Here is a 14,326-nt window from a genome sequence, read left to right on the forward strand (position 1 = left end):
TTATATTGCCACTGTCTCACCCTCCTTAAATAAACATTTTAATACTGTATTTCTAATATAATAATAATAATAATAATAATAATAATAATAAACTTTATTTATATAGCACTTTTCTAAACAAGGCTACAATGTGCTTTTCGGAAAGAAAAATATATATATATAATAAATAAATATATATCTCATCTGCCTAGATGGATTATTTGGTTTTACTTTTTTTAAATGTATTCGTCCTTTGTTTTGAGTCATTAACAAATGCTGATTTACTAATAAACAAACTTTGCTTTGCTGCACATAATGTAGGAAATGGGACATTATATTGCCACTGTCTCACCCTCCTTAAATAAAAAGGCTAAACATTTTTATACTGTATTTCTAATATAATAATAATAATAATAATAAACTTTATTTATATAGCACTTTTCTAAACAAGGCTACAATGTGCTTTTCAGAAAGAAAAAAATATATATATAATAAATAAATATATATCTCATCTGCCTAGATGGATTATTTTGTTTTACTTTTTTTAAATGTATTCGTCCTTTGTTTTGAGTCATTAACAAATGCTGATTTACTAATAAACAAACTTTGCTTTGCTGCACATAATGTAGGAAATGGGACATTATATTGCCACTGTCTCACCCTCCTTAAATAAAAAGGCTAAACATTTTTATACTGTATTTCTAATATTATAATAATAATAATAATAATAATAATAATAATAATAAACTTTATTTATATAGCACTTTTCTAAACAAGGCTACAATGTGCTTTTCAGAAGAAAAAAAATACATATATAATAAATAAATATATATCTCATCTGCCTAGATGGATTATTTTGTTTTACTTTTTTTAAATGTATTCGTCCTTTGTTTTGAGTCATTAACAAATGCTGATTTACTAATAAACAAACTTTGCTGCACATAATGTAGGAAATGGGACATTATATTGCCACTGTCTCACCCTCCTTAAATAAACATTTTAATACTGTATTTCTAATATAATAATAATAATAATAATAATAATAATAATAATAATAATAATAAACTTTATTTATATAGCACTTTTCTAAACAAGGCTACAATGTGCTTTTCAGAAAGAAAGAAAAAATATATAATAAATAAATATATATCACATCTGCCTAGCTGGATTATTGTCTTTTTCTTTTTTTAAATTTATTCGTCCTTTGTTTTGAGTCTAAATGTCGCGTGTTTGCTTCTTTTCTTGTCTTATGTTTGTTTGTTGTTCTTGATCTCAATAAAGTTAAGTAAAAAAAAAGTGCGTCGGAAGTGCGTCATCTGTGGAGAGACGCTAGCTGAAGCTAGCTGGCTAGCAGGTCACGTTAGCTAGCTAAACATCAGAGAGCGATGGCGTCCCTCGCGATGGACACCACGTAGATACACAGCGACTCAGACGGTACGGTCGGTGTGTCCTCGTGTGTCGTTAACGGTGCTTTGAAGGAGTAGAGTGCAGAACAACAACAACAGCAGCAGCGTGTCGTTATGGCGACCGGGAGCGGCGGCAGTTTAGCGTCAAACCATGACGGGCAGGAGGCAGCCTCCAACCAGCCGGTTCAGTCGGTTCAGTCTGGCGCTGCAGCGATAGCGGTGCTGCTCTCCAACGTGCCAGCCTCCGGCTCTGGTCCCTCCGGTCCCTCCGGTCCCCGGTCCGCCTCCCCGCCGCCGGTCCTCGGCCTGCACCGGGAGCCCATGTACAACTGGCAGGCGACGAAGAGCTCCCTGAAGGAGCGCTTCGCTTTCCTCTTCAACAACGAGCTGCTCAGCGACGTCAGGTTCATCGTGGGGAAGGGCAGGCAGGCCCAGAGGATACCGGCCCACCGGTTCGTCCTGGCGGCCGGCAGCGCCGTGTTTGATGCCATGTTCAACGGAGGCATGGCCACGACCTCGGCGGAGATAGAGCTGCCCGATGTGGAGCCTGCAGCCTTCCTCGCACTGCTCAGGTAGGACAGGTGACCACCATGCTGCACTATATGGTCTAATGCAAGCCCACCTTTAAGTTACTAGTTTATCTGATTGATGCAGTTACATTTCATTTAGTGATTGCACTGCACACTGGGGAGAGCTGAATGGGAACATCAGACAGTAACAGTGGGTACATTTAATAGTATAAGAGAAGATAAGATACATATACAATAAACAGACTATTAACAAAATTGCACAAGTGGAAAATTATATTGCACAGTGAGAATGAATGAATGAAATGAAATTCCACATGAAAATATCAGGTTATTGTCAGTTTTTGGTGTGTAAGTGGTCTACTGGGAGCTGTGCTGGTTGTGGAGTCTGACAGCTGCAGGAAGGAAGGAAGGACCTGATAACCCTCAGATCATTAACCCAGATTTAAAAGCATTAGCCAAGTACTGTGAAGCTGAATCAATTAGTTGATTAATGGCATTTTGCAAGCTAAAATGACACATATTCTCTAATTTCAGCTTCTAAATTGTGAGGATTTCACACTTTTCTTGTGATGGTGATTGTGTCTGATGTGATTGGGCAAAACTAGCACACGTCACCTCGGGCTCTCGGCATTATGATGGTCAAAATTCAAGCCCACTTAAGTTACTAGTTTATCTGATTGATTCAGTTACATTTGAAGGAGGATTTCATTTAGTGATTGCACTGCACACTGGGATATGGGCTAAATGGGAACATCAGACAGTAACAGTGGGTATATTTAATAGTATAAGATAAGATAAGATATTCCTTTATTAGTCCCGCAGTGGGGAGATGTGCAGTGTACAGCAGCAAAGGGGATAGTGCAAAAAACAAGATGCATCAGCTAACACAGTAAAAAAAAAAAAGAGCTAAACAAAGTGTAACAAAATATGAACCATTTAAATAGAAGGAAGTATAGAAATAGGAGCAGTAAATATAGTATTTACAATAAACAGACTGTTAACAAAATTGCACAAGTGGGAAATGATATTGCACAGTGAGAATGAAATGAAATTCCACATGAAAATATCAGGTTATTGTCAGTTTTTTGGTGTGTAAGTGGTCTACTGGGAGCTGTGCTGGTTGTGGAGTCTGACAGCTGCAGGAAGGAAGGACCTGATAACCCTCAGATCATTAACCCAGATTTAAAAGCATTAGCCAAGTACTGTGAAGCTGAATCAATTAGTTGATTAATGGCATTTTGCAAGCTAAAATGACACATATTCTCTATTCCTGCCTCTAAATTGTGAGGATTTTTGCTACTTTTCTTGTGATGGTGATTGTGTCTAATGTGATGGGACAAAACAAGCACACGTCACCTCGGGCTCTATGATGGGCATTTTCCACTATTTTCTGACAATTCACCAGATCAATTAATCAGAATAATTAATAGTTGAATCATGGAAGAATCAGCAGATAAATCAATAGTGAATGATCTGATGATCGTTTTGTGGAACAGACATGTGAATATGCCTGAACAGCGACTCACTAGATTGATTTTTAATTGGGACATTTTGCATGGACACTCCTGCATTAGTGAGGCAAAATCTTTATTTTGTATTATTGATTTATTTTGTATTTTTTTCAAAACAGATTACAGTGTAATATTCATGATACTCGACACTATGGCTGGGCGAAATCGAGAAAATCAAATATCACAATATTTTTGACCAAATATATCGATATTGCAACAATGTTGTAGGTTGACTATTGGTGCTTTTACAAAATATTTACACAATGAGATTTTTGATAAATAATCATAAGTAATGTGGATATAATGACTAAGTGGGTAAAGGAAAATAATAGAACAGTCTGTTAAGTTCAGAAAATTACATCACTTTACTGTAATGCAGCCTTTAAAACCAGGAACCCCATGCTATCCAAAATCTAAGATGATATCTAGTCTCGTATCACAATATCAATATAATATTGATATATTGCCGAGCCCTACTCTGCACAAATAGTTCCTGATGTACAAAGACAGACGGTCTATTAAATTACAAACATACTGTCTGAGGAAAAACAACTACAGTGTATAGAGCCTTATGTGAAGCAGACATTGGCCAGAAGTCAAAGATCTCTGTGTGCTCAGGAACATTTGCATCAGCTATAGAAACAGGTTTACCGGTCTCCCTGAAGAGAAAAGACTATGACTATGTTAGCTATGTGACAGGTAATTTGTGACGAGTTCCTCTGGATGAATTATTAAATTTTTAATAAAGGAACCATTTGTGTGGCAGCTGGATTGTATTTGTAGATGAATGATACAGGAGACAAAGCTCTTTGTTTGCAACATAGTGTTTTTCGTGTCTGACAAATGTATCGCCACTGCGGTATTTTGAATTTATTTCTTATTTTCTGGTATCTTATAAATCCATGTGGGCAGGGCATGACTAATTTTCAGCCCTAGTTCACTGTATTTCAAAATAGTATTCACATATGCTTTTTGGAGCTGGCTATCCTTTGAAAGGTTTTGATATTAGTGCAGATATAAGTGCCTGGTTTCAGATACAATACCAATACCTTACTTTAAGATATAAAAAATGTGTTTTTATACTAACCCCTTTTTTCCTTTTGAACAAAAGAAGTAAAACATCTCAAAAGTTAAATGTTTTGAAGACGAGCAGCTGTACAAGAGTATTTCCCAAATAAATGCAGTCTAAAATTGGCAAAAATGATGATGTAAATCAGGTAAAGTAAGATAAGATAATAAATAAACATAAATCTGACCAGACATTTGATGACATCTCTTTTTGACAGTTTTCGATTCTCCATGCAACGGACAGATTTCTGTTGGTAGTAAAGAAATACTGATGCTTGATACCCAGTCGTAGTGCTTTTAAAGGGAAATATCTATTTTGACACCATCTTCATACCACAAATTAATTTCTGTTCAAGATTTGTCAGGCTAAAATTTGATGAATAACTTTTCTGAATTATACAGCTATTTCTATAGCTATATACTGTGTATATACATACATTTTCTAAAATATAAAATTCAGAATTTCTAAAAATATATTGATCATAAAGCAGTGTTTTTCACGGCGTTTGGAGCAGCTAGTGTAACCAAAATATTTAACACTGTGAGAGAGAGCACGTGCCAGAGTGAGCTAGATGTCGTTGAAAGCAAGGCAAGAAGTAGGCTAAGGCGTGCGACTGAATGCACATTCCTACTCAGAGCTGCCTCTACGCCTGTACGTCACAGCCGGAAAAACAGCTCTGCCTCAAGTGCAAGATGTTTGATAGTGGCACGCCATTCAACTTTCTGCGTAGGGCTGTGGATTGAATGGCCACAATGGGGAAATGCAAGTTTTCCGAGGGCTGGCATGACAATCCCAAATGCAAAGCCTGGTTGGTTAACAATTCCAAATGGGAAAAGAATGCTGGATGCTAACTTTGTGTAAAATCGTTCAACATCTCCACTATGGAGAAGTGGACAATTCTAAGCCTTATGCAAGAGCAAGAGCACTGTGGTCTTGTCCCAGCATGTTCTGCACCCCGAGTCACAAAGTCAAATGGTCTGAAATATCTTCCGAGAAATCTGGAATTTGAGTCTGGAAAAGTTTGGAATTTCGAAATAGAAAATGTGTAGGAACCCTGATTATACTGTGGATAACAACATGAATACCTGACCGTACACATCGTTTTCTTTCCTCTGTGCAGGTTCTTGTATTCTGACGAGGTCCACATTGGTCCGGAGACTGTGATGACGACTCTGTACACGGCTAAGAAGTACGCGGTCCCCGCTCTGGAGAGTCACTGTGTGGAGTTCCTCACCAAGCACCTCCGAGCCGACAACGCGTTCATGCTCCTCACTCAGGTTATTGTCTTATCTATTGTACAGTTGACACTTGACCCTTAAACTCTCTGGCATTGACTTTTGGTTTTCCACCTTAAATTTCATTTATCCAAATTATAAAATCCATATTTATCTCGTTAGCACCAGAGATATCAATTATTATATACAGACACATTCAGATATTTTTACGGTTTTCATGTGCTGAGGTTTTGAGTTATCAGTCTCTGAGATTCTTGAATTTAAGTTTAACCCCTATAGTATGGGAGTGGCTTCAGAAACTGCTTGGCCAGACACCACCAGGAGAAACTGAAATATATGTTCACATATGGCACCAAAATAATAGATTTTTAAAGTAGAGCAGGAACAGAAGGTTTCAATGACAGCTTGGTGTGATTTTTAAGGGTGTTTCCTGGGGCAATATATGAAATAATGTAATAACAATTTTGCCTTGTTCGTTCCATCTGCTGGAAAATGTCTGACAGCAGCCCTTACAGTGGAGGATGAATCCGTTTTTCTTTCTTTGTATCCCCACCAGACCATCATCCAGCCATCGATGGTTGAGTTTTTATGACATTAGCTGTTCTATTTTTGGTTTGTGCTGCCGTTTGTCTGGGTTCAGCAGTCTGCTCTGATGCTGGCTGCTACGCCTTCAGGCTGCATGCTCCGCTGCTTTCTGATAAAAAAAAACAACGCTCCTTTTTGCTTTTCCAACACAGCGACAGGAAGAATAGTCGTCCGTAAATCACCTAAAGCAAAAAGAGACACATTCTCAGCAGTGTACTCTTAATTATTAGTGTCATTGCTTGGTTACTTATTTTAATTTCATTAACAATTTATGAAGTTTGAATGATATTTTTCTGAAAAAGCCGAATTTATCAGACTTAAATATTGGATTTCCCAAATCAGGTGTTAGAATACAAGATATGGAAAAATCTACTGACTGTTTTAACATATTCTTTCCCCCAACATCTTTTTGGTTAATCTTACACAATATTAAGAGATTTACTTTTTTCCCACAGCTTTTTAAAACTCATTTGATGCATGTAAAGTAAATGACAGGTATCAACTAATAGATTCTTATGTGGCCTCTTTTGTGCTTTCATTACAGGCAAGGTTATTTGATGAGCCTCAACTTGCCAGTCTCTGCCTAGACACCATAGACAAAAGCACTGCAGACGCAATAAACGCTGAGGGCTTCACAGATATTGACCTCGGTATGTGACTATTCTTGACCAGATATTTCCTTTTCTGCAGCTTGTTTGGATGTGAACTGATGAATACTCTGTGTATCTGTATGTGTAGACACCTTATGTGCAGTGCTACAAAGAGACACACTCAGCATCAGGGAGAACCGCTTATTTGGGGCGGTGGTACGCTGGGCAGAGGCCGAGTGTTACAGACAACAGCTTCCCCCGACCTCGGAGAACAAACAGAAGGTTCTGGGGAAAGCGCTCCCGCTCATCCGCTTCCCGCTCATGACTGTTGAGGAGTTTGCTGCAGGTAGGCGCACCACAAAAATATGACTTTTTTTCTCTTTCTACATTGGTACTTTTTTTTTTCCCAACACTGACTATTTCAGCCAAACATATTGGTCATGTTCCTGATGTGTCCATACAACTCAAACCACAGAAAACCAGCTTGATATTCTTTCTTGTGCAACAGGGCCTGCCCAGTCTGGAATATTGTTCGATCGGGAGGTGGTAAATCTGTTTTTACACTTTACAGTAAACCCCAAACCACGGGTCGACTACATCGACAGGCCGCGCTGCTGCCTCAGGGGGGAGGAGTGCAGCATTAATAGATTCCAGCAGGTTGAGAGTCGATGGGGGTACAGTGGTACCAGCGACAGAATCAGGTGAGATGGCGAACATCGGTGGTCACTTGTTAATCTCAACAAACTGAATTGAAGTTACGTTTTTGTCTAATTTTCTCTCTCTGTCTGTCTTTCTCCCTCTGCAGATTCAATGTTAACAAAAGAATATCCATAGTGGGTTTTGGCTTGTATGGTTCAATACATGGACCGACTGACTATCAGGTCAACATACAGGTACATAATGATGTTAAAGGAAAACCCTTACACTGCTAACATCATCAGTGTGTTTGTGATGGAGTTGTAATTTATCTGACTTTTTGGAAGGGCTGTGTATCATTACGTGTTTGTTGTTATATTAGTACCAATACAATACACCAGTTCCTATATATATATATATATATATATATATATATATATATATATATATATATATATATATATATATATATATATATATTAATATCTTTAAGGAATATAAACATAATTTTTTTTATTTCACAAAAAAGCCAATCTTCTCAAAAATCCAATGTTTTCTTAACACAAGCAGCATTGCAAATGTAAAGGGTTAAACAACTAAATGTTTTTTTTAAAAGTATAAAATCAGCAAAATGATGTTTTAAAGGTGCTAAATACAGGACTAGGAGCATTTCTATTACCTCTCAACGGCTCTCAACATGGCGACGGTGAGCTGGTGGCTTGCAGCTAATGGTGCTAACAGGGCTAACAGGGCTAACAGTTCAAACAACGGCGGAAGTGCTGACAGAACTAATAGTGTTTACCGGAGGGGGGGTGCTACACTTTCATGACGTTGCCGTCGGTTGGGACAGCGTTATCAGCTGTAACCGCCGTATGAGAGCAGAGCAGAGCAGCGGTCGTGAGCTAGCCAGTAGGGCACGCTCACATGCAGGAACATGCACTAAAAGCATGCACGGCCGGCCCAGCGATGAAGCTCAGATTACAACACACAGAGGGAGAGTGACTTCATTCCCTGCTCGGGTAGACATTACTCCTCTGTATCTTTACACAGCAAATAATTGTTTACTGCTATATTAATGCTCTGAATATCAAATTTAGCACCTTTTTAAATCAGAAACTGTCTTGAAAAGAAGTACAAATCTGAGCATACATTCCATATCAGTGCTGATACGTGACCGTTTTTGATACATTTTGTTCAGAAACCCTTCAAGGGTTGATACCCAGCCCTACTCTGTGGTGAACCTACTTTCCCCTCATCCTGTATGTTTTGTAATTCCTCTTCAGTTAGAGGTTTCCTGCATTTCCCACAACTAATCTGTATTACCCCAGGGAACAAGTGTGTGTGTGTGTGTGTGTGTGTGTGTGTGTGTGTGTGTGTGTCCAGTTGAGACAAAGCAAGACACCATTGTCTTGTATCAGTGTTGCATTATGATCTGTAGAGACCACTGCTGATGGAGAGATAAATTAAGATATACTATATTGCCCCAAGGGGAAATTGTACTTGGGCAATAGTGCTGCACGCAGCTGCAGTCAGCTTAAAACAATGCATAGCCAACAAGACATTACAGTATCAGTATCTCAGCCTTTTTAACAGGGGATTTTTTTCCTGTGTGATTGTTCAATTTCATTGTAAACTAACTTACAGAAAAAACTCTTAAATCGAAAGCCTAAGATGTCACAGTACTCGATAGATGTGAAAGTTAATATTTGATGATGTATGGGGCATCCTGGAGATCTATGGGACTGAAGCACCAACTGTGTAAGATCACAACATCCCTACGGTCACTATAACATTACATTACAGGTCAAAATGTCCAAACAAATACTTGAATGAGGGAATGATTTTGGATGCGCCACATCTCATGTTCAATACTTTTTGCATTGCATTATGTTACAATTTGAGCCAACTAAAGCGGGTATAATTTAGTCACACTATAAAGGGACATATCGCAATATATAGTGGATAGTAAATGATTTTGGGCAAAGCCAATACTTCCGGTTACCAAACTGTAAAATACACCACCAAACAGATGAACTGTGAAACACAGAGTACTCTGCCAGCTGTGTTTTTAAAGTAGATTTTTTTCTCCTTTGCACCTTGTTGTTCATTCACTAAAGACATCATCCTGTTCTGTTCTGTAGATCTTAGAGAGCGACAAACGCATTACACTGGGGTCGAACGACACGGGCTTCAACTGTGACGGCACAGCAAACACGTTCAGAGTGATGTTCAAAGAGCCTGTGGAAATCCTCCCCAATGTCAGCTACACTGCATGTGCCACCTTAAAGGTCAGTCTGAACTTGCAGTATTTAAAATATGTATAATTGCATAAATAATCTGTTTTAACTCACGGATTAGGATTACTCTATTACCTGATTTTTTTTCATTTGACACCTCAGGGCCCAGACTCCCATTATGGCACAAAAGGGTTGAAGAAAGTGACCCAGGAAACAGTTACGGGGTCCAAGACGACATTTTTGTTTTTTAGCTCACCAGGAAATAACAACGGTACATCAGTGGAGGACGGGCAGATACCAGAGATCATCTACTACAACTAGACTGAACACGGTGTCATGCAGGTACACTGAACCAGAGAGACCTCAGACTGCCACGAAGACTGGACTGCTGGACATAAATGTAGTGCCTCATGACCCCTTGGAATAACGAATGTGTGTGTGTTTGAGAGAGAGTGTGTGTATATATGCTGTATGTGCGTTATCTGTCTATACAATAGTGGTGTACAGACATGATCAAGAATGTGGAAACAAGTGTGAAGAACAGCTTTTTGGGTATAAACTGTATCATCAGTTGTAAATGATGTGAATACTGATGTCCTGTCTGTGTGTTGTTATCAGTCAGCTGCCAGTGCAGGAGTTCATCCTGCACCAGTGAAACTAGAGAGACAGCTACCATTTGTTGGTCGGCACCATTTCATTTTATTCTCTCAGTTTTTGCTGATGCATTTACCGGAAGTATAATATTTGCATATTTTTTATTGTGCACTGTTCTCATTTATTCAACAGGTGTCTTCAAGTACTTTGTTTTTGCATTGTATGAAGGATCCATGTGTGTTATGTAACTTCGCCAGTGGTACATGCTGTAATTTATGACTTCATGTTTGCTTAGCACTTCATTAAAATGAGAAAAAAACACTAGAAGAGCGCTCCAGGACTTATGTATATGGAAAAAAAGGTCTATTTTTTTGGCTTTTTGGCAATAAAATGTGGTAAGATTGTTTCCTTTAATAAACTCCAGATGAAGTTGGTCTTGGGTAAATCATTTATGTATCATTCCTCTTTCTGTCACTAGGTGATGCCAGATATTCCACACAGCCACTAAACAGATTAACTGGTTAGATCAGTGGTGCCTCACAGCAAGAGGGTCGTAGGTTCAAACCTCCCACAGTCCAAAGACATGCAGGTTCATTGTTAACTCTAAATTACCCCGTAGGTGTGAATGTGAGCGTGAATGGTTGTCTGTCTCTATGTGTCAGCCCTATGATAGTCTGGCGACATGTCCGTGGCGGTGAAATCTGACGTGTTGTGAGATGATCAAGGGGATAGAAAGGACAAAACTTATGATACACAAACATTTAATTTGCCTCTTCAGGCCTTTAATTATTCAAATGTAGCAATCTGAGGGAGAAGGTTAAATTTGGTTGAAGTACAGGAGTCACAGATAAACACACAATAGGAAGTATTTAGATGTTTTACTTAAGTAAAAGTACCAATGTAAAAAATACTCTGTTACAAGTAGAGTCCTGCATTTAAAATTGTACTTAATTAAAAGTACAGAAGTATCATCAGCAAAATGCACTTTAATATCAAAAGTAAAAGCACTGGTTCTACAGAAAAATTGTTTATTATATTACATAATAGTGTTAAAATGGACTGTGGATATATGTGGAAGTATTTTACTGTTGTAGCTGATTGAGGTCGAGTTAGTTTTTTTTTTGCACAATTTTTATTTATTCATCACACTAAATACAGAAAACATACGTCAAGGAGATGCACATACAATTACACTTGTTTTAACGTGTTTTCTCATGTCTGTTCTAATCATTGTAAAGAGATATGCCTTCATTGGTAATATTAATGTTCATATTAAATAAACATGAGCAGCACACATCAAATATATCACCTCTCGTACAACCAATGAATTAACCCCTGCAACTGCTGTATTAACCAAAGGTGGAGTTAGTTTTAGCTACTTTATGTACAGTTAGGTATGTACACCTGTAACGGTAAAGTATACAGTATATATAGTCCAAATGATCACAAGATAAATCTGAGGAGTTGTGAGATGATTAATGGGTTTGGAAAGAAGAAAAAACTCAATTCTGCCACAAGACTTTGCTTTTTTTTTTGTGTAATATTGCATAATTTCTCCTCTCAAACTGTTATTTAAATGAAATGAAAGTTATTTAAATGAAAGCATCTGAGAAGTTTAGAGGGGAAATGGCTCTTTAACAACTACAGAGACATCTGAAACGTGACAAGAGGCCCCAACTAGACTGTTTTATTCTAAGAGGTCACAAGCCAAAAATGCTGTGAACCACTGGTTTAATCTTTGTTATAAACTGTTTTATGTCAAATATTAATCTGAAAGGTAACTATAGCTGTAAAATACATGTAGTGGAGTAAAAAGTATAATATTTTGCACTAAAATGTAGTGAATTAGAAACACAAAGGAGCAAAAAATAGAAGAAACTCTTGTTTGTACTCAACTACAAGTACCTCAAAATTGTATTTAAGTACAATGCTTGAGTAAATGTACTTAGAGACTTTCCACTGCTGGAAATGCAACATGTGATGAGGGATTGCAGGTAGAAATAGGCAGTAGTGAAATAACTATTTGTATATCTTAAGAGTTTAAGATGCCAAAAATGGAGCAAAGTATTGTATACCGTAGTACTGTAATCAGCATTGTCATTTTAGCCTCAGTGTTCTCCTAAATCCTGTTGCAAATCTCAATAATGCCAGATTATTTCTTGTTGGATGTTTTTATTCTGCCAGTGAAAATAAAAATAAAGCAGTGCTGTCACTGTGTGCTGAAAGCTGCGTCTACAGCACAGAGATGAACTTCTACATTCATATGAGAACGGAGGTGGAAGCAAGTCCACTTTAGACGGCTGTGAGTGGGCTTTGATGAGGAGAGCGATCCATGGAGGCTGTCAGGTGAGTCACCGGGACCTGAGAGCTTTTCCCAGCTGACTGCCCACTTAGACAGCCTTTATAACAGAGGAAAAAATAACAAGAAAATCAGTTGGAGACAGGTTTTCACCACCCACCAGACAGAAAACGGCTGAGAAAACCTGGAGGACAAATACAGTCCTCTGCTCACACCTGTGTCATGTAAAAGAAATGTTTGAAGGTCTGAAGGGACTAAAAAAAACAAGTTTCATGAGAGCTCCTGATGTATTCAGAGGGAAGTTTCCACTGATACATTAAAGAGGCAAATGTGAAGCTTATGGGGTAGAACTCGAGCGTTTTCTTATAGCTATTAGATTACAAATCCATGACAGTGATTTGTGTGTGTGTGTGTGTGTGGGTAGATAGCAGCAGACTGTCTCTCTCGGTTTGAATACTTGAACACTGACAGCAGGGGAGAGGATTTATGACACATGACTGTACAGGACTGAAGTGGTGCAGAGTCAGACTCACATTGTCATTTTAAGCAAAACAGAAAAAGGCTTTTTTTCATCCCATTTTGCATCTGTAGCACAAATGTGATTCCTCACGAAGGTACAGTCTTTTATCAAACACATCATATTCAAAGTGGCCGTGAAAAGAAGGTTTCTCAGTAATTTGTGGCCGGATTTATATCATGAAGAGACAACATATACTGTAGGCTTTGGTTTTATGTTGTATAATGTTGTTTGTATGTTGGAAAACCACAATGGGATAATATATATATATATATATATATATACAGTACATATATCTATATATACATATATATATCATTTGACGGATCCAGTGCTTAAACAGCCACAAAACGAATGAGTAAATATCAGAAAACAGATTGATTGAACAGATGTGATGCCAGAGCTCATTACGCCCACCTTTCTCACAATTCAAACAACATTTATGGACAACCTACACAGTCCAGACGATGAATAAGAAGGTAGTTATGCATATAAACAACATATTCATATATACATATACTTATACTCCATCCAGCCATCCATCCAGTACATTTACACATGCAGTAGTACTCCTCAAGACCTGTAAACAGACTTTGATGTTTAAAATGAGTGAAGCTCCCTTTTAAGATATTAAATTAAAGTGATCTATTCTAGCTCCAATATTCATTCATGCAGTTTGGTTCATTTAAACCACATTAGGCCATTTGTAAACTCAAGTCAAGTCAATTTTATTTGTATAGCCCAATATCACAAATCACAAATTTGCCTCAGGGGGCTTTACAATCTGTACAGCACACAGCACCCTCTGTCCTTTACAGTACGACCCGTGCATCGGATCATCAGATGGTTTAGTACCTGGAGACACCATGGCAAGTAACATGAGCCAAATTCCTTGACTACAGTATTTTGAGCCAATAGTTTAAAAAAAAGGAACATTTGTTCTATTCAAATATAATTCATGCCTGTGCCCTTTGAGTGTGACTTTCATTAATATTCAACAAAGTAAATCTCCAGCGGTGGATTGATGAGGTGCTCTGATGCAGGCTGTTGATGCTCGTCATCCTGAAGTCTAATTGTTGGCAGTAGCACAGAGCAGGTGGAAGAATGGAAACTACATTTCAATGTAATACACTAATGT

At 38.0% G+C, this 14,326-nt stretch overlaps 1 protein-coding gene across 2 annotated transcripts; it reads left to right on the top strand.

Moving 5' to 3' along the window:
- Nucleotides 1-1,290: 1,290 nt before the first annotated feature.
- LOC141758416 (BTB/POZ domain-containing protein 1-like) lies at nt 1,291-10,806 on the top strand. Of its 2 annotated transcripts, none has more exons than XM_074619822.1 (8): nt 1,291-1,957; nt 5,616-5,772; nt 6,860-6,965; nt 7,054-7,251; nt 7,477-7,606; nt 7,711-7,798; nt 9,683-9,829; nt 9,941-10,806. In XM_074619822.1, the coding sequence occupies exons 1-8, from the start codon at nt 1,500-1,502 to the stop codon at nt 10,097-10,099; spliced, it is 1,443 nt and encodes a 480-aa protein (XP_074475923.1). In that variant the 5' UTR covers nt 1,291-1,499; the 3' UTR covers nt 10,100-10,806. The 2 variants fall into 2 exon arrangements, with proteins under 2 accessions (XP_074475923.1, XP_074475914.1); XM_074619813.1 differs by having other exon boundaries at nt 1,300-1,957; nt 7,414-7,606.
- The last annotated feature ends 3,520 nt before the right edge of the window (nt 10,807-14,326 follow it).

This window comes from Sebastes fasciatus, chromosome 2, assembly GCF_043250625.1.
Source record: "Sebastes fasciatus isolate fSebFas1 chromosome 2, fSebFas1.pri, whole genome shotgun sequence".
NCBI classification, from domain to species: domain Eukaryota; kingdom Metazoa; phylum Chordata; class Actinopteri; order Perciformes; family Sebastidae; genus Sebastes; species Sebastes fasciatus.